Below are 25,632 nucleotides of genomic sequence, written 5' to 3' on the forward strand. Positions count from 1 at the left end.
GACACTTTTAGCACCTAAAACGGGTCCTCCTCATGTGAAAGGGGCACATTATACGTTCGTGAGGGGCATTTTTCTTGCGTAAAAATGCACTTTTTCAGGACTTCAAAAAGTGCCCCCGGCCCCCAGGATCGCCCCCTGGCCAAGAGATTGACTTGGGATGTTATTCTATTCTACAACTATAATAAGCTGGTTTATCAGAGTAGGTACACTATTGAATTTATTACGCTTAAACCCCGTTAAAAGTAATTTAATTTTGATTTAGAGAAAACCTGCTCTTTTCTTCTTAATATTATACATGTACTTTAATTTGATACTTTCTTTATCCATGACCTAAATAAAAGCAAACACACATTATCTCATACGAAATAGCAATTTTTTTCTCTCTATCTACAATATGATATGTACGATCCTATTGAATTGTGACTCTGTATTCCTTTCATTTTCATGTTAATTTCAGCGACTGATAATCTAAATATCAGTCGGAAAGCGTGGATGTCTGCACTTCCGTCTAAATTGTATTGAAGACACAGGAAAGGGTTAAGCCTTGGATCTCGTCAATGGAAAAATAACCACATTCCCTTTTTGTATCATAGTTTTCCTTTCACTTTGAAATAACATTTGATGTATCAAATAGATTTTGATGATACTTGTTTTGATCAAAATCCATTGCTGATTGACATAGGTAAAAAAAAAAAAACATGGAGGGGTAGGAGGCGTAGAGGGGTAATTCTTTTTTCCAAAAGCATATAAAAAAGTGCATGTATTCTAGATTTTAAGGTTGCTAAACATAACGTAAAACCTTGTCACTCCTAAATGTTAGCATTTAAAACAAACAAGCATATCGATGAATAAATAAGCAAATGCATAAATATACAGATAAACGAATGAATGCATTACAAAAAAAAGGTTTCCGCTCAAAATATGGTCTTAATATCTCCAAAAGTGAGAAAACAACTACTTTCCAAGGGGGAATTACGCAAATTCCCTAACCCCATTTTCCAAGGGGGGGGGGGCAAATCGTCCGCCAAAAAAATTGACAAGCCAAAAAAAAAGGGTCTTCAACCACAAATAAAGGATTTCGTACCAGAAAAAAATTGACAAGCAAAAAAAAAGAAAGAAAAAAAAGTCAAGTTCAAAGGCTCGTCAGTGATCAGTTGTAACTCGTCAGGGGGGGCAAGGATGCGTCCCTTGCATGGGTTGTGACTCCTCAGGGGGGGACTGTTTTGATAGTAAACGGAGGATAGGCTGAGCCAAAGGAGAATGAGGGGGGGGGGTGGTGATAAACCATACCAAAAAATCGCAATAAGATCTGGTGATGATTTGAAGGGGAAAATGGTCAAACAGTGGGGCTTAGGTCCCCATCACCCCATCTCCCGCTTCCACGGCTTTTGCATGGATTGCTTCCGGCTACACTTCTAACATAATTATGTTTGAAAAACGCTTATGCAATGGACTCCTTAAAAGAAAGCAGCGGAGAAGCAAACAAAAATAATTTTAACACACCAGGGCTGCTTTGCACACAAGTTGCCATTATGGTAACTTGGCCATGCAATTGTAACTTGCATGGGATCCCTGATTTTGATTGGCTGATCAGTGTTACCATGGTAGTTACCATTGGAGGGTAAAGTTACCATATAATAGTCACTTTTATGCAACGGGGCCCTGGCCAAACAAAGCCCATAAAAAGCCCAAAGGCCACTCAACCCAAACTAATTCAGGGCGATTTTAAAATGATACATGGAGTCTCTATCACATTGGACATTTTTTTTATAAGTAAGATTGCTGTGAGGGATGCTCCCAAAGCTTGTTCAAAACAATCACAATTGACTTGGTATAGTAATAACCTGTAAAAACAATTTATCATCACGCTTTTCGTGGTTGAACTATTCACAAGTGGCTAAAATGGAATAGATTAAAGCTCATATTTATGTACATATCAAATCACCCTGAAAAGAAATAATTAAAAATACTAGGCGATAATTCTTAGAATTGATCTAGAAAAAATACTGTTTATCCATAAGCATCTGGATTCAACGAACCATTACAAAATGTGGGATATGACAATACTCCATGAAATATCCTTTTATAAATTTATAGTTCCAATATTTTGAAATTAAAGTCCATTGACCAAGCGTGCAATAAGGTTTGCTAATGACGTGACAATCAGTGTTTACTTCTCGTGTCCCATATTTTTTTATTAAATAATACAAACAAAATTTAACACAGGATCAGATATTCCGATATAAAGAATAATAAATGGGGGAAGATCAACGTAGATTTGCATTATATGTTTGTGTCTCGTCTGGTGCCTTAGACCACTAGAACATGGCATCATCACACGGCTCCTGAAACACACACTCATCCCGGCACACACCTCAAAGAAACACACTCGCATATCCACCACACACCCTCGCGAACGCACCCCACAACTATATGCATACGTTTTCCTCTCCTACAACACACATTGTAACAGATTCGTCTTCTTTGACTCCCGGCTTTGACTCGAAGAGCTGCAAAATTAACCAAATCAACTATAGTTACCATGGTCACTAAGACCGGTTACACTTCGTAATTCCGAATTAGGTTCTTTATTCCGAAGGTTCGTAATTCCGAAACACGTAAATTGCCTATACCTCGATGTTCGTTAATCCGAAAATGTAAAAGGGTTTGTTAATCCGAACATTTGTGGCGTTATTCCGAAGGTTCGATAATCCGAAAACGAAATAAGGTTCGATGTTCCGAAGGTTCGTTAGTCCGAAAACGAAATAAGGTTCGATGTTCCGAAGGTTCGTTAGTCCGAAAACGAAATAAGGTTCGTTAATCATTTCGTTTTCGGATTAACGAACCTTCGGAATTACGAACCTCACTGTGTTTTCGGACTAACAAACCTTCGGAATTACGAACCTCATTTCGTTTTCGGACTTACGAACCTTCGGAACAACGAACCTTCGGAATATCCAAGCCTTCGAAATAACTAAGCTTCGCAACTACGAATGTATGCGCTAAGGATCACACCTCACTGCAATTATTGCCGTCAAATGACGATATTTTGGGATTTCATATGGATGTTTGCATTTTCTTTGATTTGATTTATGTAAGTATACATTAATCACCATCAGGCTATTGTAAGACGTTTTGCATGTCTGTTTTATTTCCTAGATATTAACAAATAGAACGTATCAACATACAAAGCATAAATAACAATACATTCTCAAATTTAAGATGACTATAGGATAATTACAATTCATTATTGTTCGTTGATGCGATGTTAACACTTTTAAGTTTTTATTATGTTGTAAAGATTTTCTGTTACAAATTTGACATTAGATCTTCTAAAGAAGATAGTAATCAATGACAAATTATCCTTTTCAAGATTAATGATAAATAGATATGGTGTGAATACAGTAACAACAACAAAAACAAGAGAAAATACGATACCAAGTTGTAAGAAGCAATTTTCAACTCATCATAACAGCGATTGATTCTCTGGCCTTTCTCTGTTTCCAATGATCTATTCTTTTATTACTATCATGTACAATAATCCTAAAGATCAAAGGTCAGTACTAGACTTCGTGAATGAATCCCTGAGATAAACATAACAATGACTGAATAATGATGACGTAAAATGTTCCACAAGGAATGAACTTCGAGGAAAATGTGAATCTCAAACAATGAAATACAAAATTAACAGCGAGTATGTTAACATCATTGCCCCTCCCCCCTCATAAGTGCATTGCCAACAATGTAAAAAAGCAATGTTGTGAAAATTTAAACTTTAAAAACTTCTTGTATTATTACATCCAATTTGAAAGCAATGTTCATTGTTTTGCTTGTTTGACAGTTCTCTATTTATTGAGATAGACATTTTATTGGGGGTGGATTTGAACTTTTAAAAATTATCCAGATAGTCAAGCTGCGATGGGTCCTCACGAACTTATGATTTTAATGATATCTCGCTGAAAACGTTATCGAAATATTTTCTTCATAGTCTATACAGAGGCTTGGCACTGTGGAAAGGAAATGGGAAAAATGCGAAAAAAAATAGCAAGAGCTGACTCTTAAAGAGTGGACATGATTATGAATAAGCCTATTTTTCATTTGATACAAAATAAGTATGCAAGGTTAGAGTCGAGCCAAAATCTCCACCTCTATTGAATTATCGTGTAGCGCAATCAAAGTTTCATTGTAATAGATGGCAAGGGCGCCGGAAGCGGGGGGGCAGGGGGGCACTTGCCCCCCCAAAGAAAATTTTGGGGGGGCAAAACGAGATTTTGCCCCCCCAATTTTCCCCCCTAAAAGTAGAAAAAATTATATTATTTAAGGACAAAAGTAAACGATGAAGGCACTTTTCTGCCTAAGAATTGTCATTTCTTTTGTCAAAAATGAAAAAAATTTCGCCCCTGACGGGGCAATTACACATCATAGTAAGCCTTGCGTCTTTTGACGAACATGTCCCTCTGTGAAACATACCTTTGATAAGCCCCTTTTCCATCTTATTACAGTGTGATAAACAAGACCGCTAAAAGACCTTTGAAAGACCATGAATTTAGGTTGATCTTTCAGAGGTCTCTCAATGAACCTACAATGGTCTTTGAGGTCTTACGCGAGTCCTGACCAATCTTTCAGTGGTCTTCGTGGTCTTCATGGGCTCCAAAACTTCTTGAAACGGTTCAAAACAGTCTTACAACGGTCTTACAGGAAAATTGTCTTTCAGTGGTCTTTCAGCAGTCTTTCAGCAGTCTCTCAAGATTTTTGCGGAGATCACTGACTGTAAGACTCATGAGAGATCATTGAAAGACCATTAAAAGACCAGGCAAAGTCCATGGAAAGAATTCTGAAAGATCACTTATTGCATAAAAAATCTCTGAAAGACCATTGAAAGATCTCGAGAGGACTAGTCTGAGACCAGTACGACAAGAAATATCCAACAGTCTTTCAGAGTTCTTTGAGGGGTCTTTCTGAGCCATTCCACAGAGACGACAAATTTCATTGATCTTGAAGACCGCTGTAAGACCTCACCAATCTTTCAATGGTCTCCGTTCTGTGGAATGGGGCCTATTAGTATTAATGAATACATTTCAGACTAAAACGAATCGCAAATTTGCATGTTGGCTGTGTCGGCTAACAAACGCGCGGTCGCCCAGAAACGCTCAGACCGGGGTGGTGTTTCATAAATTTTTCGTCCGACAAGTTGTAAGATCTGACAACTTTCCTGTATTCTGATTGGTTGAGAAGCATTGTTACCATAGTAACTGTCGGATAAAACGTCCTACAAGTCCTTTCATGAAACGCTCCCGGACCTGGGGAGTGTTTCATCCGACAAGTTGTCAGATCTGACATCTTTCTCTGATGTTGATTGGCTGAGAGGTACTGTTACTATGGTAACTGTCAGTTCTACTGTCGGATGAAATGGGACTTTTCGGATAAAACGTCCGACAAGTCCTTTCATGAAACGCCCCCCCCCCCCCGATATCACCAACGCGCGTGAACGCTAGTTACTCGAGCAACATATGGAATCTGAAAATAGCTGTAAAACCGAAAAGTTTAAAGAGTTATAGAGGATTGAGTAGTTGCTTATTGGATAAATGAGAAGATGCTAGCTTGATTCGGCGAATGGAGTGCAGAGCAGGAGTACTCATCTATCAACTAATCAAGCCTCTTCTTCAACCTTTTCTGGTTTACTGTCTTTATCAGGACTACGCTCATTTGAACAAAACTTTACTCGACTTTCACTGTCTACTTCCTCCTATCAATTTCACTTCTTCCTCTATCCACTTTTTTTTTCGAAAACTCCACATGGTGTACCGTCAACCACATCCGCTGTTGGAATGTAATTGTTTTCTTCTAAATAATGTTACATAATGTACATTATGAACCGCCGTAGTTTGTTAGTTCATGATTATTTACCAATGAATATTTCCAGGAATTTGATATTCATCATTTCCTAGTTATGGTCACATTTTCCCCAGAAAATATGTAAAGAAAAAAGAAGATTTTGAAGGGGTCATCCAAAAGTGCTTCCCAGCCATACAAAACATGTCAAAGGAAACACATAAATAGAGTAATGTTTTAAATTTTCAGAAAAGTTTTAAATTGTTAGACAATAATTGAGCAGGTCATAATTCTTTTTCCTCCAGTTACAAAATATGAAACGTTTTGCCTATGTATGTATAATCAGGGACTCTCTCCAATGCTGAGGTCAGAAATGATTTAAATAGAATGGGTATTTAAGCGCATATCGTCGTCTGCCACGTCAGAACAGCCGCCATTTTGAATTTAAAAAGACATCATTAGAATGTATTTTGTTTCTGTTGTTACGCTTCTTCTGCTTCTTCTTCTTCTTCTTCTCGCGTCGTCCGTGTATGTAAATGTACATAAATAAATATTTCTGAAAGGATATTGCATGAAAAATGTAATTTCTGGTATTTTTAGTCAATATAAGCGTATTACGTAATTTAATTGATCAGACACGAAAACCACATTCCGAATTAAGCGATCGTTTGGCGCGTAGATTTCATAGGTTCTCATAAACTCTGAGTATAGTCTTTCGTAGTGAATTCTATGTTTAATTCTCAAGAAATTTATTTTTGAATTCTCTTTGAAACATAACTTTTAAACTCCATTTTTACACAAAGTCCTTACCGTGGGGGGGGGGGGGGTCCCACGCCCTCTACCGCTCGATCGCTTCGGTACTCACGCTGTCAAAAATATTGTGCCCCCTTCGGGATTTTGCCCCCCCAAAACTGAAAGTGTTCCGGCGCGCCTGATAGATGGTAACCGATTACTGCAGATTCCCTGATAGTTCTGCATTACTGCGATTAAACTAAACAACTTGGATATAATTATACCGTGTCGTGTTTCGCATGTTCGTTTGCAGTTCGTATCCTAAACAAAAACTGAATCGTATAATAAGCCCTGAATTCGTGAATGGCAATCCGGACACTTATCCAGTATCCACTGGAAAGCACCACAACTTGGACTACCTATAGTCCGCTGCCTGGATTAGCCTTCGTCACAATCTAGGCCTACTTCCAACTAAAAGTGAACTCATAAGAATACAATATAAATGAATTCGCAAGAGAAATTGGTTGGGTCATTGACAAAAAGAAGTTTGATATTTTGAGGCATTCTTTCAGTTCACGATGGTTGTTCCTCAGAACAGCCCCGCCTCCTTGCTCAAATGCAAATTAAGTACTGGGTGTAGAATGGACTTAAAAAGGTACCAAGTAACTCCTTTAAGGTACATAAGAGCACCTAAATGTCACATGATCGTATTAACATACTCGACTCTTTCTGGACCATCCATGGTTATGTAACCCTCTGCCTCGCTGTATTTACTACTTTTTCTCCGAAGCCCTTCGTACAGGTGGTCCTCGCCGTCCCCTCGGGCTCGAGGGACCTCATATTGGTGATCGTTGGGCACGCTGCCTGATGGAGTGGTACGTACACCTTTAAGACTTCTTGTTTGGAAAGGTTCCTTCTTTCGTCTCCTGCTACGGATGAAAACAAAAGGGATACATAAAAAACATCGCAAATCAGATATTTATAAATCTAAATAACTATCGGGATTATGATAGAATACATCTTCTGAACTGAAATTTTCTCTTTTCATTTGATAACTTACCATAATTTAATGATGACGACCAATAGTAGTACATTTCCCGCTATTGACACTCCAAAGAATATCCACGGCAGGGTCCCGTTTTCTAATATCGCAGAACGACGTGCACTTACTGAAATTTCAAAATATCAGATAGAAATCACAAAAATGAATGTATTCAATTGATTTTGTAACGCTATTTTAGGTATACCTAACTACCTCGTTCTTACAATAAAGCCTGGTCTCATCGTGTAAATGATCATTCAACATGGCATGTATAGTTTGGAAACATTTACATTACTTTCTATTGCTTTCAAGGTTGCTATTAGGATATTTAAGAAATTATTATTCTTTGATTTGTTTTCATGTTGCTGTCACTTTAACTCTACTAGTTCCTATACTTCAGAATGAGATTCAGCTAAGATAGGAATCAGTACCACTGAGCCATGAGGAAAAAATATTTAACAAATCATTGATATTAATTAAAACCAACTTGGAATCACCAAATCATTTGTTATTTGAATAAATAATCACATCTCTCTATTGAACAGTGCCGACATACAGGCAACGACCACGTCAACGTTTGAATACCGAAGTAAGAAAAGATAAAAGTGTCGGGACAATAAAGTGGAATATTCACTAACCAATGCTCGTCGTAACAGACACAAATGGACTCCTCGGTCCCTCTCCACCAACACCTTCTCTGACTGCGGAAACACTGATATTGTATTCAGTTCCTGGTTCCAATTCAGTCAACACTAGCTCCTTTGTCCTTTGAAGTGCGCCCTCTCCCTCATCCGAGTCGACCTCACCAGCATTAATCCATTCCTTACCCGTTGTTTGTACGTAGACCAGGTAACTGACCACTGGCCCTTCACCGGTATCAAGACATGGTATCCAGGAACTCCAGGTGACAGTAAAGGAGGTTGAACTGATGTCGTCCACAGCTGGAGAGGACGTCAGTCCGGGTAGAGCTGCCAGGGTGGAACAGTCATTAAATCGTTATGGCGTTCAACGATCAATAGGATAGCAAATAAGAATCGGGCCACATGTAAGGTAACTTCTTTTGAATTAGCTGTCAAGTTTAAGTGAGTATGTGGTCTCAGGCAAACTATCTGGAGGCCGTGGGAATGTTTTTCATTTTTTAATTTCCTTGTTTTCTATGAATCTATGAAATCTACGAAATCATCAAAAAGTATGACATGGAAATAACAACACATGTTACCTTCCTATGTCACAAAGGCTTCTCTATTTCATTAATTTGTTGAATGGATGGAGTATAAGACAATAATTATGAACAATTTCCTATTAATCGTCAATTTCACAAAACATTTCGATCTACAATCAGACATCCGTGAGTCCTTACCATAAAAGTTAATCGGAAGAAATTGAATTCTTGAGAATGATGTCGTGTTCCTTGGGAAGTTCCCAACATGACAGAATATCATGTCGTTTTCTTCAAGATTGTCTATTTCAAACGTATTGTCACGAAATTGACCAATGACGCGCGTCGATGAGTGTGAAATCAATCTCGTTGATGCCAATGTTTTTCCAACTGACAATCTGATGTCATCGGGTGGCAGTATTTCGTTGTCGTCTACGATATCGACAGCGCAGGTAACATAGCCCGATCCTGGATTGCTCCGAGAACTCGTCAGTGTAAAATTATCTATAGCAGAGGATAATTAGTAATAAACCTTTGATGTAAAATGGACTAGCCCATTGCAAGATGAAAAAAGTGGAATACATCAAATAAAAGCAAATCAAATCGTAACCGATAAGCTTCTAAAATATTTGAAACCCCAATTGTATATCAACCATCCCCCACACACATCCACCCTCACCGACTTACCTACACACATCCACATCCATTCATCACTATATACCTACCATCATCCACACGCATAGGAAGCGGGGGGCGGTCCCCCTAAATTTTTTGTTGATAACTTTTTTTTTTGCTTATCAATTTTGTTTGCTGCCCCCCCCCAATTCAGGTGAAACCCCTAAAAATTGTTGGGGTCCCCCCTAAAATTTTGGTTGATGGCCTTTTTGTGCTTTTTTCTGCATTTTTTTTTACCTGTGACCATCCAAAATTTTCAGGTGGACCCCCCTAAATTTTTTGGCCTCCGCCGCCAATATCCACACGCCCACAAATTCACATGCCTTCACCACTACACACCCATCAACACCATTACACACCTTCTACACATAAGAACGCACCCGTACGCACATTCTCTCTCCCTCTCTCCTCTCTCACACACCCACACACACACACACACGCACGCACGCATCCAACCCCAACCCATAGGTTAGAAAAGACAAGACTCACATAGCCCCTTCTGGCATATGAAGTTCATACGATTAAAGCAGTTGGTATCATCCCATTGCCCATGTCTACTGGGATTTTTGGAGGACCATAGACAAGCGCAGTCTCGGTTCCCTTCTGTGTCGTCAGGCTGCCCAGGTGACCATCCATCATATCTAATCATTAAATGAAAAAAAAAATAAAACGAGAGAAAATAGTAAATATGCTATGATAAGGTAGGCCTATTTAGGGAGAGTATTATTAATGGAATATTCAATAACCTTTCCACACAATAATCAAAATTTCTGATACACAATAAAGAATGAAATATAATATACATACATGTATACATATATATATGTGTGTGTGTAACATTATACATTATACATCTACATGTACATTTTACATGTACAACAGCTTTTGGCAACTCTTTCTTAAAAATATTTTGTGAAAGAAATGGATGAAGAGAACAATGGTAGGCGTAGCTTAAATCAATGTTACTCAGAGCTATATGCCCTTTGGAAAAATTGGTGATGCCAAAACATGCCTCTGCCGGGAATCGAACCCGGGCCCCCAGCTTTGAACGCCGGTGCCTTAACCACTAGACCACAGGGACGGGTTAGTGGCTATGGCGACCCCGATCCGATTGACCGTCAGATAGACAGATTTTCGGCACTATAACAATTCTAATCTCCTTTGTCGGGTGAGCCTTGCTTTGGGGAACCTTGATTTAAGCTAGGCCTACCATTGTTCTCACCGTCAATTTCTTTAAAATATATATATATATATAAATATATAAATGTGTGAAGCTATACATGTACAACAGCTTTGGCAACTCTTTTATTTAAATATTGCAAAGAAATGGATGAAGATATATATATATATATATATATATATATAATATATATATATATATATATATATATATATATATATATAATATATATATATATATATATATATATATATATACATATATATATATATATTATTTCTTTCACAATATATTTAAATAAAAAGAAATTGCCAAAAGCTGTTGTACATGTATAATTTCACACACACACACACATATATGATAATATAATATAATTATTAATATAATATATATAACGATAATATTATATAATAATTATTATAAAATATTTCTAACCATCATGACCATTTAAGTCGAAATACTGGATGACCTGCGACGGTGGGCATAAGCCTATCACATGGAATGTGGTTTTATCTTACTTGTGGGTTGTTTAGAGAATTCATATATGTCCATGAACAACATTGTCATTATCTCCATCAAAATACAATAGCGGGGATCCTTGCAGTTTTTTTTCACTATCAGACCGTGGACCCCATATCATACATATTGAACAACACATATATTTTCGACGAATTAAGGAATCCCAAGAACTGTTTTGAATTTCCACCAGTTGAATCTGCTGGGGCCCGTTGCAGAAAGAGTTGCGTTTAAACGAAAGCCAAAAAAATCAATCGCAAGTCCCAAATACGCTCTGTTGATTGGTTGAAAATCAAGTTGCGCATGATTTTTAGAGTTGCGATTGATTGCAACTCTTTCTGCAACGGGCCCCTGGCCTCGGAATCAACCACCGAGCTAAAGTGATAGAAAACATGACCATTTGAGTCAATGGCTCTGAAATGGGGCTATCCAACCGTTGTATAATCATATTGTTACAGGTCATCGATTCTATATTGTTGTACAATTCCTCTGGATTTTTCCAGAAACAAACAAATTTGAAAAAAGGTGGCGTTATGGTATTTTGACTTTTACCAACAGACAAAATTGTTTGCGTTCCCAACGAAAGGTGGTTAAAATTTAACAAACAAACAATCAAACATATCGAATCTGGCTCTGCAAATTTTGTTTCTCCTTCGTCCCCCGGCCCCCCAGTTTTCTTCATTTTTAACTTATTTCCTGTCTTTGGAAAATCACCAACCGATGGGTGATTTCAAAACCAGTGATGATGTTGGTGTTAGGTCAATATTTACACGAGAATAACACCAAACACAAAGTGAAGATGGTCCTCAAATGTCAATTTTGTGATATGGATTATTCGTGAAATTCAGAATAGGTTTTGGTGCTTGGAAACGCAATCCACATTGTGCTTCCAACACTGGACTTGAAATCATCCTCTGCATGGCCGCCCCTGCCACAACTTCTGAATCTTAAATATAATCCTAATGCTATTAAATTTTCTTTTCAAGTATCTCAGATGTGATTCTAAAACATTCAGACCATAATGGCCCGAATTCATTTTGCAAATTCCATGGATTAATCCGTTGATTTAACCATGGATCCCAATAGTAGGATCCATGATTTTAACCCACGGTTGGCCCGAATTCATTTTGCAAAATCCATGGGTTAATCCGTTGATTAACCATGGAACTCAATATGATCCATGATTGGACCATTTAACCCACGGTTGAGTCCAACGGATTCGATTTGTGAGATTCACAAATTGCTTTGACGTCACGACGTCTTACCGAACTTGGGTCCCGTCTTGCCACTTAAAATCACCCTCGTCTTCTCTATCGTTAGCACCAATAAAGAAACATCGTGTTGGTATGAAGCCTGGACTAACGACATCTGTCAAGAAAGACTGTATGGGGAAGAAATGATAAAACATATTAAATAGATCCACGCTTTGAAAGGCTTTCTTTGATATGACAATACTATTATAATATTACACGATTGAAACTTTAACCATAACATACACGATGCTCCCGGATGATGCTTTAATCTTATAACAGACGGATTGGTAAGGAGTTACATGTTCATTTTTTAAAAAATGACGCCCCTTTAGGTCCTTTCCAGTATCAAATTTCATAGAGATTACCTGTATCTCGTCGGAATCTATCCGGGCGAGATTGCCTCTGAGTTCTTGGCAGTGCGACTGTGCCTGGTCGTATTTTAATCGTGTGTCGTTATCCACAAGATATAGGGCATCTTCAAAAATATGCCATTGGTCGGCCGATGGGGCTAGATACTGCGTGGGGAGAGAGAGAGACAGAGGGGGAGGGGGAGACAGAGAAATGGAGAGAAAGGGAATATGATAATTCTTTACAAAATATAAGAATTGATAAATTATTTTTTTTGTTTTGTAATAATATTCATTATTCATTCAGTTCAAAATAAAAGTGATGGTACATTGTAAAATATTACAATTCAATATTAACAAAACACTGTTCACAAAAGACAAATAATCCCGCAAATAATTATCCATAATACAAACAATCGTGCAAAATGTCATGGTATTAACATATTCATATACAGTGGATAAATTCACTAACAAAAATTAACCATTTATAACCAATATAAATTCACAAAATCATACAATACTTATGCAGAAACTTGATTGCTCAACATTGATAAAACTGAATGAAATTTACAAAAAAAAGGAAAAGGGTTCAAGTGCTCACTCCCCCCAACACACACACAGACAAGACACAAAACAATAAGACAGTACAAAAAAAAGCAAAACAATACAAAAACTAAGAAAAGCAGAAGGAGGGATCAAGAGAGAGAGAAAAAAAGGAAGAAAAAAAGAAAGAGAAGGAAGAAAGAAAGAAAGAAAGAAAGGAAAAGAAAAAGAAAGAAGAAGAAAGAAAGAAAGAGAGAAGAAGTACGTGAAAAGATCCTGATGAAGACGGGTATTGCGACGGCCCTCTCCATACTACTGATCTCAAATATAATTATGAAGGAGACCCGTACACGTACATCGATCGCCAAGATTGATCACATTTATATATATATATATATATATATATATATATATATATATATATATATATATATATATAATATATATATATATATATATATATTATATAATATATATATATATATATATATATATATAATTGTGATGAGCAAGGACCTAAACATTGCATGGGTGCTTCAGTGAGTAGTATATTGGCGGAAGAGCTCAAAAACCCAAGCTCAAAAAAATATATATATAAACAATTAAAGAGTTGGTCCAATGAACAGTTAAAACAGAAATAAAAAACTCCGTAATGAAAATTATTTCTGTTTTAACTATATATATATATATGTATATATATATATATATATATATATATATATATATGTATATATATATATATATATATGCATTCGTTTTAAATCACATTAATGAATGTGAATGTATATCATATAGGGCTTACCGATTTGTATGAAATTCAGAACAACTATGGTTATTCCGTAAAACATCTTGGTTGAGTTTAGTGACGACGGTACACAGTCACTAACTGAACGATGATATCCTATGATCCAGCAAGCAAAGATGTGAAACAAAACAATTACCTCGGGTGAGCGTTGTATCCATAGACCTATTTAATTTAAATTTAAATTAATGGATGCATGCAGCAACCTAAAAAACAAATCATTAGAGGAGCGTGTAGGCTATTTCTTTACACATTGTCATCGTATATAAAGCTTGTCAATATATTCAACACAATAATTTTGGTGTCAAATATTCAAGAACATTTCTTTCGCAATCCCGGCGCAATCCACCTCAGTTAAACTTCAACTTAAGAAGACTATGTTCCAGAACGACATCACTTAGTGAACTATTGTCCTACCACGTCGAAAGCATGGATGAAATCGATGTAGCGGGGAAACAATACATATTATTTCCTTAAATTCTTCGCAGACAGGGCCGACTTTCCGAGATCAACATTTACTCGCGATATGGTGGGAGTATAATAAGAAAGTTCTTGATTACGTAACAATCTTCTATATGCCGCACGCTACACACAGACGTACGTACACGTACATGTATTTCCAAGGGGAAATCCTGTCACACTGGGTGCAAAATAAATCTGGCGACTCCGATCGAATGTTGCTCTAGTTTCCAAACTAGTTTCCGAGCGTGTCATGCTTCCGGGTGTCAGATTATACCACTGGTTACTGAATAGAACTATCATGGTTGATACTTAGAAGTGATTATCATCGGCCTGTACACGGTTCAACGGGCCTGATCACAAAATAATGACAAGGTATATGGGATTACACCCCCTTATCCGAGGACCATTACCCTCTAAAATACAGTTCCAAATACAAACACCGTAAGCAAAGCGATAAGCAAAGCGTGGACATGCATGAAGTCGACTCATTATGACGTAAGCGGCATTCATTACCCCTAAAAGTTGACAAAAACACTGTTAACTTCTAGTGTCTACTTTTTTTCAGTAATAGACATGTTTACTAAGTGTTCAAAATTATGCTGCTTTATTTCCTGTGAATATAGGCACCTAATAACGTTTTCTTTCGCATGTTCGTGTTAGTAGTAAGTAAACTACAATACTTGGAATCCAATTTTTATCCATTTAGATGTTGCTATGTCGGGAAGTCAATTGACAAACATTCAGCCGGGGCTTTTCAGGTTGTCGAGGACAATCTTTTTCTAAGTATTCTTAAATATGAATAATGGTTAAAAAAAGGTGTATTTGCAATTGAGATTTGTTTAAAGTATATGTATTTGACCACTTATCTAGATAGTTGAATTCTGTTGATATTCATTTGGTTGCTGGGGGGGGGGGGGGGGGTGGGGTAGTAGGCCTTGATGTATGTCTTTATAGTTCAAATCAAACAGGAATCTAGCAAGTCAAACAACAAATAACGTATTAAAATTTAACGGAACAATGCAGTACAAATTCACTCACACTCATATCTAGGTATGTCGAAGGAGAGTGGATGTTTTCATCATAGTTTTTTTTTATACAGCATTCATTTTCATCAATAATCAATATATTATTTCACTGATATCTATCTTATATTATGCAGATGCGTTTAATGAGTTATGGGGAAACAAATTCAATGCAATTCTTCTAAATCCTGAATTCTGATGAGGAAATATATTATTCACTTCCTTTGATGAATGTTTTTAGTTAGGCCATGACACAAAGAAGGTCAAAATAATAGAGCATTCATGTTTTATTTTTATTGCAAGGGCTTGATTAGTCATTGTTAACTAGATAGCCCCCCCCCCCTTCATCCACACACACACTCGTACACAATATATTGTATTCCTTTATCATGCCTATAATTTAGTACTGGGTTTCTTACCGACCACTTCGAATTTGTTTTCTTCTCAGCTGAAACTATTATCCTCCCATACGTAGAAATACGTGGAGCGTTGTGGCCCAGTGGATTAGTCTTCGAACTTTGAAACAGAGGGTTGTGGGGTCGAATCCCAGCCATGGCGTAATTTCCTTCTGCATGCAAGGAATTCATCCACATTGTGCCACACTCGACCCAGGTGAGGTGAATGGGTACCCGGTAGGATTTATTCCTTGAATGCTTTAGCGCTTATTAATATGGTGGCTCAGCTACAGCCGGGGTAATAATATGATACCAAGTATCAAAGCGCAGTTGAGTATATGCACATAAAAACTGCACTATATAAATGGACATATTATTATTAATTATCCTACCAATCATCAACCTGTCATTGATCATAAGCTTTGAAAAAGAGAAGTCTAATCCATTGCTCACTTTTATCTCAAAGCTTCTCTGCATCGTGCAGAAGGGAGAGAGGGAAGAGGAATGAATTTCTTGTTCTTGCAGTGGGAGCTCCAAGGTGGATATATTTCCCGCATCCATCGAATCACTTTATTATACAAAAACAACATGACAAATTCACAACAGTCACACAATTTGTATGGCAAGTTAGGTAAAAATCTTTTATTCTTTTATCATGGTCCATAGTATGCCTCTTTGTACACTTTATACACCAATATATTTACAAATATATAACCAATGCTTCAGTGCTTTGTACACAGTATATAAATGTCCACTTTGTGAGGGGAACAATGAGATATATTTGACAAACATTTAGCACCTTTGTGAGGACTGCCATCCAACAGATGAGTACATACTGAAGCTTAGACAGATAATATAATACACAAAGCTAATACATTATTATTTCTAATCTTATTGTGGAGTTCAATTACAAGCACATAATTCTATCCATTCCCTTTCTATACATAAATGTACATGTATAAATTATAGATTATGCGCTATACTGTCAACTATTGAAAAATATACATTGCAAACTTTGAAGGTACTAAATACGACTTGGCTCACGTTGAACAAATAATATCTACCAATATTTTAAATACGGTTAATATAAATACTGTTCATGCACAGATTACATGTAATTCAAATCATCGAACACCTTTGCAAGTGTGTGAAACGGGTGCAGTAGAAACAAATGCAATGTGGAGACTCAAACCCAGAACCTAAAATGAGTGTTATACCAACTTTACATACATGTAAGTACATGGGTAGACAAAATGTTTATTTATTAAGGACAGTTGTATACCTCATACTAAGACTGTTATCACTGATTGGTCAATGTTGCATCATGTGACGTGGTGCTACTCCACGTATCAGTCATCTCGGGTTTGATTTTCTGCCAATTTCTTCTATCAAACCATCTGATACTACTTGTAACCCCTGAGGGCGGGACCACAAGTTGTGCTGCTACACGCGCATCTAGCTGGCTAGAGCTAATGACTGCACTTTGCTGTGCTGCTGCTCCTCAGTCATGTCTGAACAGCCAATGGCGCGCTAGATTTTGTGACCCAGTTGCCCACATAGGCAGCAGAGCTAGCAGCTCATTTAAATTACAAAGTTAGTTAGCAAATCAAATTAGACAAATTAGGGTTACACTGCGGTTCTAAAGCTGACACCTTTGGGTCTAGAGTTATGTGATTAAAGGTAAATGCTAGTTTTGGTAACGATATCACAATGAGTTCGTACAGAATCCAATGAAATGACCACAAAGTGTCTGTTTGTATAAATAAAACGCATGTGCCAAGGATTCTGGAAGAAATTGTGTAATTGCAGAGAAATCAGCAAATAAGCACAGGATTCGGGTAGAGCGCCGGGCCCGACGCTCTAATCAATAATTATACATTGTCCCACGTGCGCTTATCTGTGTTGGGGATCTTCGGTGTGAACATTTTTCAGCGTAGATTTCAAGATTTCACAAAGTTCAGTTAATGTAACTACCAGATCTAGATCCTTGATGATATACTGACAATTAAGCCTGGTTTTACAGACTTTCTCATGAAATCAGTGTTTACTGCAACTACTGGCATTTCTCTTTAACGATGAGGTATACAAACCAAATATTGGACTGCTCTGTATTTGGACAACAATGGAAATCATCACTCCCTCGCTGCTTTTCATATCAGCCTTTCTATCACCCGTCGGCCAAGGTCTTGGGTGATAGAAAGACCGATATAATAATAATTATACTTGCTTATATAGCGCTTAATACTTACTTTGTCAGAAGTGTCTAAGCGCTCTACAGTATATGCAACATAATTACTCTGGCTTTAGCAGTGCTGTTACACGCACTGTGTTTCAAGGAATAAATTCCTGCCAGGTACCCATTTACCTCACCTGGGGTTGAGTGCAGCACATTGTGGATCAATTTCTTGCTGAAGGAAATTACGCCATGGTTGGGATTCGAACCCATGACCCTGTTTCAAAGTCCGGAGACTAATCCACCGGGTTACAACGCTCCACTGAACACACCTCGGGAATGATAATTTACAGTCATCCTCATGCCCAGTCAACATTTGTATATTATACTGACAAACAAGTACAGGGGCCTATCACATAAAACATTCAATCAATAATACAACTGATTCAAATTTCAAGTATATGAAAAATCATGTATCACAAATACTATCAATCATAAATATTCATTGTATCTAGTGTCTAAGCTCCAGATAGAGGCCCAGGTGTAATCTGGCATTTGCGCATGTTAAAATTTGAAAATCACTTACTTGTGATTGAAAAATTTCAGGTATCAAAACATACTATCACTTCCTCCAAATTCTAAGGATGCTGAGATCAATATCTTCCAGGTTCCCCTTTAAAATGATAGCTCGATCCAGACCAACTGAGTGATAGTTTATCCTATCACCTTCACCAGTAAAAATATATTATGTTGGACATGTTGAGAGTGTAACCCATGTTCTTGTTCTGTGACAGCTTGCAGATTCATGCGAAGCTGGTAAAAATGTTTTTTCTGTCTGCAATTTTCATCCTAAAACTAAGATTTGCCAACAGCAGTCAAATATGACAGAAAGCTTTAACATAATGGAAATGCTAAGTGAAACGTTTTATTTTATTTTATTTCAAAGCCAGAAAAACTAATTGAGTTCTCCTCGGAGGTTTGCAAAGTGCAGAGAATAATTTATGTACATAGTCCCCAGTTTTATGTTTTCTAAAATGTTTTTTTTTTTTTTTGGTGCTCTATGATCAAGCAATTACTTGTAAAAAGTCAAAATCTAAGAGAGTCAGGCAGTCATTAGTCCCTCATACAGATACAAACACTTCAGTATGCAGATAGAGCAAACATGTTAGATTGGCAGAAATTGCAATGAAGCACGGTTTCATTTTTAATCCAATCATTTTTTTTTTTTTGTCTGACAGATATAAAGAGATCTCAGAATATCAATTTAATTTCAAACACATAATACAATATCTTAAAGATAAAATGGATCTCAGAATAGTGCCCTTGATCTAAATAGCATACCAGATGGTCTGGTGATAGTAAATTTGATTCCATTCTGGGAGATTGACACCTGTTACATGGTAAACATCTGGAAAGGGTTTCATAAAAAGACTTGGACATTTTAGCCAACAAGTTTTGTTTTATTTATCAGTTACAGTACCTCTCGGCCAATCAAAACCAAGGAAAATTGTCAGATGTGCCAACCTTTCAGACGTCAGACAAAATGTGTTGACGAACCCCACTCCATGTGGCATGAAATTGCCCATGACAACTCACGAGTTTTATTGCAAAGCATGAGTAACAGCAGAGTGTAGTGGTTTCACGGTATGCTTTCGTGGGCTGAAGTTGGTCCTGATAATGACCACCCTAATGTTGAGTTTGGGTGGACCAAAAATGTCCATGAAAGAATACATGGTGAACCATGATTTAATCACTACACTCTTCTTTGCCATGGAAACCTTCATGGTTACATGAGGAACAGCAATTACATTATAACAAGGAAAATAACAGAGCTGCCAACCTGAACAAGAACATTTCAGTATTTTTAAAGCTGAAAATCAGTATTTTTATGATGACATCAGTATTTTCAATGAAATACCATGAGACAACATAGAAAAGGGAAACTTTAGAAATCAGTATTTTGCATGAAACCATCAGTATTCTTCTTATTTTTCCGTACTAAATACTGAAAATCAGTACTACTTGGCAGCTCTGAAAATAAACAAAGAATGCAAACCGACTTTTGCCACCCATAATGAAAACTGACTGATTTTAAACTACATCTTATTTTCAACCTCCATTTAGAAAACCACATTTAATGCACTTAAATCAACATGAAGACAACTAATTTGGTCATCTTGGTGGATATTCCTCATACACGTATATTACAAGAATAGGGGCATCATTTGCACTTTATTCCTAGTACACCACAATTTTTATTTTATTTTATTTTGGGTGCTTCTGGCAATAAATGCACACAACCACAACTACAATGAAGACAGTAAACAAAGGCAGATAGACAGACCCTTAGAAAATACCCTTGATGAATTAGAATACCCTGTATAGGATAGAGAGATGTTCTACACAGAAAAGACTCTCTATTGTTCTATTGTCACCCTGAATAACGATGCAAATTGGTAGATTCCCGACGAGAAATAGTAAAGCAATAATTTGGTCAAGTTTTTTTGTGATGTTTTATGAGAAAAGTTGATAAGACACATTACCTATGGTATGGTTAGATATCCAAAGAAATAGGGAGGATTGAACAACCTACTTGCAGAGGAAGGGTAGGGTAAGTTTGAGAGTATAATGGCATACAAAATATGCTACCCCCCCGGACAATGGTGCCTACACCAGACTGCCGGTTTCTCGATGAAAATATGTATTAATCTGCTTAAACATACATGTAGGAAAGGCATTGCACTGCCTGTAGGAATCTGGATGTAGTAAATTACTGACAAAAATAGGAAAATCATACCCAATCATGAGTTCGGGATGGGTAAATTGAAGATTCCTAAATCATAGTTAATGAATGTTAACAGTATGCTACACCCAGAATATCCCACTTACTGTCCTATCAACTACTCACATCGAATATGGTCATTTTCGTAAAGAACTCATGAGATTTTTGTGCTACAGTGCTAGGAAAATTATAATAAAAATACTGGCAAGCTGCAATCACACAATCTTTACCTTATGGGTTAGGGTTGCAAAAAACTGCAAAACTTAATGGCCCGAATTCACAAAGGTGGTTTTGAAAACCCACGGTTGAGTCCATGGTTTATGCAGATTTCCTGTATAAATTGCGCTTAATTTAGTGTGTGTGTATGAAAATGTCCAATTCCAATGCACGCTTTTGTCAGTGCGCCAAATTGACGCTGTTACCATGGTAAGATACGCTATTTTATTCATGAGTCCACTCTTCAAACAGTGGACTCGTGAATAAAATAGCGTATCTTACCATGGTAACAGGCGTCAATTTGGCGCACTGTGACAAAAGCGCGCATTGGAATTGGACAGTTTATACACGCGCCAGATACGCGCTAAATTAAGCGTAATTTATACAGGAAATCTGCCTAAACCATGGACTCAACCGTGGGTTTTCAAAACCACCTTTGTGAATTCGGGCCAATGAATTACTGTACCACTGGCTGTGGTCAATGCAATCAACTGTTTTAAAGTTTGTCTATAATCTTGCGGAACCCAGGTGCTCCTTGCAAGTCCAACGCCCCACTTCTAAGCCATAAACCTACCGCATCAAAATGAAGTTAAAGAAGGGGGTTGAACATAATTGTTTGAATTTCCCATTGGATCTGTGAAAAGCAAATTTCTTTTGAAATTCTCCAAAATTGATGAGATATTGGAGCATATCCTAAGAAAGAGTATTTGTTTGATCCTGTTCATATTTTTCTATAGAGTGATGTGATTTCAGCCCTGAAAAATGTAATAGTTCATGAGATTTTATAATCTAATTCCTTATGCTTTAACCTTTTGGAGACTGAATGATTTCACAATAACACATTCCACAGACTACAGTCTGCATAATATTGGGACTTAGTCTCCAACAGGTTAAAGGTAAATGCTAGTTTTGGTAACGATATCAAAATGAGTTCGTACAGAATCCAATGAAATGACCACTAAAGTGTCTGTTTGTATAAATAAAACGCATGTGCCAAATGATTCTGGAAGAAATTTTTGTAATTGCTGAGAAATCAGCAAATAAGCACGGGATTCGGGTAGGGCGTCGGGCCTGACGCCCTAAGCAATAATTATACATTTTCCAACGTGCGCTTATCTGTGTTGGGGATTTTCGGTGTGAACATTTTCAGCGTAGATTTCAAGATTTCACAAAGTCCAGTTAATGTAACTGTACCAGATCTAGATCCTCGATGATATACTGGCAATTAAGCCTTGTTTTACAGACTTTCTCATGAAATCAGTGTTAACTGCAACTACTGGAATTTTCTTTAATGTATTCAACTTTTCTCTATTCTTCAATCAAATCTGTTTCCAATGCAATTGTAAGACCGATAATGAATTAATTCTAGGAAAAGCATTGTAATATACATACAAAAAAAAAGGTTACTCTCTACAGGAAGTGGAAATGCATTCAATGAATAAAATAATGCCACTTTAGTATTTTAAGTATATGTATTTTCAAATAAATAACCCACCAGTCCTCAACAGCACAATATCAAATTGGATATTCACACAGTGGAAATCGGAAGTTTGCTCCAAATTGTCTGCATAAATTTGGTCCTTTGCATTATCATGATACATCCATCTTTGTAATACTCAATGTGAACCTACAATGAGTTATGGCTTCCATATCGCGTCCATTGTGATTGAACAGACCTACCTACACAGCTATCTGACAATTGGGGAGCTGTTTCTTTCACCGTAGCAATTAAAGTTTTCTTCTCCGATGTAAGAAATTTGTCACAGGCACAATGGAGGTTTGAGACGAGTTACTGTTGCTGTCAAACCTCACATCTTATCCTGTAACACTTTATCCCGCGAACAGTGTCTTTCACCAACACTGAAAGATGTGTTCAACGCCTGACTGCCGCAAGCTTGAGTCTTTCCCTGAAAATAGGCATTGAAGATACGCCTCTTCAAAGTCATCAGTCATCACCTTAAAAATTTATGAAATACAGGAGAAAAACCTCAGAATCTTGGTTTAGTCCCATTCACATGTTTTCCTGCAGAGAAAAAAAGTTGTGCAAGTCTTGATGGAAGTCCCTCTGACAAGCTCGTGCATACCCTGAATACGCCTTCTCTTCAAACCTGCGATGAATACATTGCTTTTCACATCCTGAGGATCTGTCTCTCGAATGGCTTTACATCCCAACATCCATTCCCTTCACCCATGCCTGGGTCATGATATAACACACGCCGACTCCTCCTTCTCTTCCTCTTCCTCCGCTTCTTCAAAGACCTCGTCCTCGCACGGCTCAGGTTCTCCCATGCTTCCCCTGGAGCTGTGCTTCTTGGACTCATTCAGGGAGTGTTCCGAGGCTGATGAGGACCTTGACCGGGTTGGTGATGGTGCCCTCTCTACTACCTCAGCTAGGACGCTGGCTTGGGGCTTCATTGCCATGAGGAGGGGCTTGTAACCAGGGCTGAAAAAGGGGATATCACCAGATATTGTTAATATAGAAATGATTCATCACAATAACAATTTGAAGACATGCAGAGGGAAACCAATATCTAGGGTCAAGATCTGATGACCTACTGCTGATGACTTTTATCTTCCCCTTTTTTTTTGGGGGGGGAGGAGTGGTCATTGAGAACTTGTTTAAAATAGAGCCTCCTAGAGAGCAGTTCATGACAATTATCATTTATATAATATAAATAGGTGGAAAAGCCAGGGATCTATGTAACTGCTTAGGGTTTGAAGAAGAGAAGGGCTGGTGACATTTTCTCCTTTATTTCATTTTTTTATTCATGGTGGGGGGAGCAGCAGGGGAAGTTAGAAATTGGGAGTTCATAAGAGTTGACAGTTCTCATTTTACAAGGAAAAGGGTGGCAGAGGTGGGTAAGAATATAAACTGGTAGTGTTAAAAGAAAAGGTGTCTCACCACTCTGAATCAGCCCAGAGCTCCAGGAAGGAGAGACCTTCCCTCATCCTAGCGATGACATCCATGGGGATTTCCCCAAGGCTTGCTATGTTCACCACTTGACTCAACGCTGCTCTGTCCCTGAGGATGATGGAGATGAGGAGGCCCCACTCCAGACAGCTGGCTTCTAATACTATCTTCAAAAGATACCTGCAATTACAGAGAACCAATAAATGTAATTTGTTGGATGAATGTCCTGCTAGCTGGTATCACCAAAGTTCTGGATAGTCAAAATTGAATTGATTCAACCTCACATTTATCTCACCTTTACCGCCCACGTCCAATAATGCAAAGCTCAAAGGTTGGTACCAAGACCAATTTTCATAAGTTATTTTGCATTCATAATGATGTGCCATCAATGATGAATACAAAATTTGTGTTAAATGGGTCCCGATTAAGAAGAATTATCATAGACCCAATTTAACCCTTTTACTTGTCCTCCAAGAACTAAATGTTGTGGACAATATCAGTCTGTCCTTACTTGGACATAGCAACTTTTAATTCTTTACCTCAATAAAAATAGCAAATGGCGAAAAAGCTGTTTGTAAAGTTACGAATGACTTTACGCACGACTGGAACATGTTCTTAGGTCATAACTCAATTACATTAGGATAACACATAGCATAAGAAAGGATCACCAGTCGTGTGTAAAGTCACTCCTATCTTACAAACAGCTTTATGAAACACCCACCAGGTTCAGACCAATATGGAAATAATGATAATATAGGGTAATTATATTGCGCAAATATCCACCTTGTTAGGTGATCAAGGCGCTCCTATATTATCCGGCTAAGCTAGGCGTTCATAGTGCACACAGCTTTAAAAGGAATTACTTCCCATTTACCTCACCTGGGTTGAGTGCAGCACATTATGGATCAGTTTTGGCATTGCAATTACCTGAGTTCTCTCTCTGATTGTTTTGGTCCATGCTGAATGACTTCCTTGAAGAACTGTTCTAGTTCATCTACTGTGACATTGTTTGACCAGAAGCTATCATCCAGATTGTTGTCTCCTTCTCCCAGGAGGCTTCCCTCCGAGGCTTCTGTTGTACCAACACTGGTTTCATCAGAGCCTAGATGACACAAAGATCATGTTATTAGAATACTCTTTCATGTACTTTTATGTTAAATAATATTCTTACACCTAAAATATTGGTAGAGGATTGGGGGTGGGGGGGGGGTCATTATTGATTGTTATAACCTAACATCAGTAACTGCAGTATGTAGCAATTTCAACTGACAAAGTTGTTGACTATCTAGCTACTAATAAGTTTAAAGTACAATGCTCATGCCAGAAACAAGTGGAGAATGCCTCGGGCAGTCCCATATGAATTACCAAATTCAATATAGCAGCAGAGCATGCAAGATCGCTGTGCCTGCCCCAGTGCTGGCTTTTGCTTGCCCACACTGCAACATACAGTTGCGGTTATACAGGTCGTGTGGTCCAGTGGTTAGAGCATTGGACTCATAATCGCAAGGTTGTGAATTCGAATCCCAACTCTGCCATTGTCTCCACTTTGATAAAAAGGCCCAAGAGTGATATCTGTCGTCTATTACGTCA

The 25,632-nt window shown here is 37.6% G+C and overlaps 2 protein-coding genes across 2 annotated transcripts in view; both read right to left on the reverse strand.

Annotated features, from left to right (window-relative positions):
• Positions 1–6,776: 6,776 nt before the first annotated feature.
• LOC121424259 lies at positions 6,777–16,437 on the reverse strand. The gene is made up of 8 exons (XM_041619878.1): positions 16,414–16,437; positions 12,755–12,904; positions 12,402–12,517; positions 9,930–10,081; positions 8,967–9,269; positions 8,245–8,574; positions 7,625–7,733; positions 6,777–7,493 (listed from the first exon to the last, which is right to left on the reverse strand). Exons 1-8 carry the CDS (start codon positions 16,435–16,437, stop codon positions 7,262–7,264), a joined length of 1,416 nt encoding a protein of 471 aa, XP_041475812.1. The 3' UTR covers positions 6,777–7,261.
• Positions 16,438–22,712: 6,275 nt separating this feature from the next.
• The window catches only part of LOC121424553 (guanine nucleotide exchange factor subunit RIC1-like), a 66,058-nt gene continuing 63,138 nt past the window's right edge, over positions 22,713–25,632 (reverse strand). Inside the window, exons 29-31 of the mRNA XM_041620280.1 lie at positions 24,970–25,144; positions 24,034–24,222; positions 22,713–23,574 (exon numbers count right to left, since the gene is read on the reverse strand). Coding sequence (XP_041476214.1) covers positions 23,331–23,574; positions 24,034–24,222; positions 24,970–25,144 — 608 coding nt within the window. The 3' untranslated portion in view covers positions 22,713–23,330. The remainder of the gene's footprint in view (positions 23,575–24,033; positions 24,223–24,969; positions 25,145–25,632) is intronic.

Source organism: Lytechinus variegatus, chromosome 11 (assembly GCF_018143015.1).
Source record: "Lytechinus variegatus isolate NC3 chromosome 11, Lvar_3.0, whole genome shotgun sequence".
In the NCBI taxonomy this organism is placed as follows: domain Eukaryota; kingdom Metazoa; phylum Echinodermata; class Echinoidea; order Temnopleuroida; family Toxopneustidae; genus Lytechinus; species Lytechinus variegatus.

Bases quoted from the DNA above. Each gene is read 5' to 3' on its own strand.
- LOC121424259 (XM_041619878.1), bottom strand. From the start codon at position 16,437: ATGCAGAGAAGCTTTGAGATAAAA. The intron at 10,082-12,401 runs GTAAGACGTCGT...TTTAATGATTAG, and splicing joins CAAGACGGGACCCAAGTTCG to ATATGATGGATGGTCACCTG. The intron at 7,494-7,624 runs GTAAGTTATCAA...TTTCATCCGTAG, and splicing joins GTCGTCATCATTAAATTATG to CAGGAGACGAAAGAAGGAAC.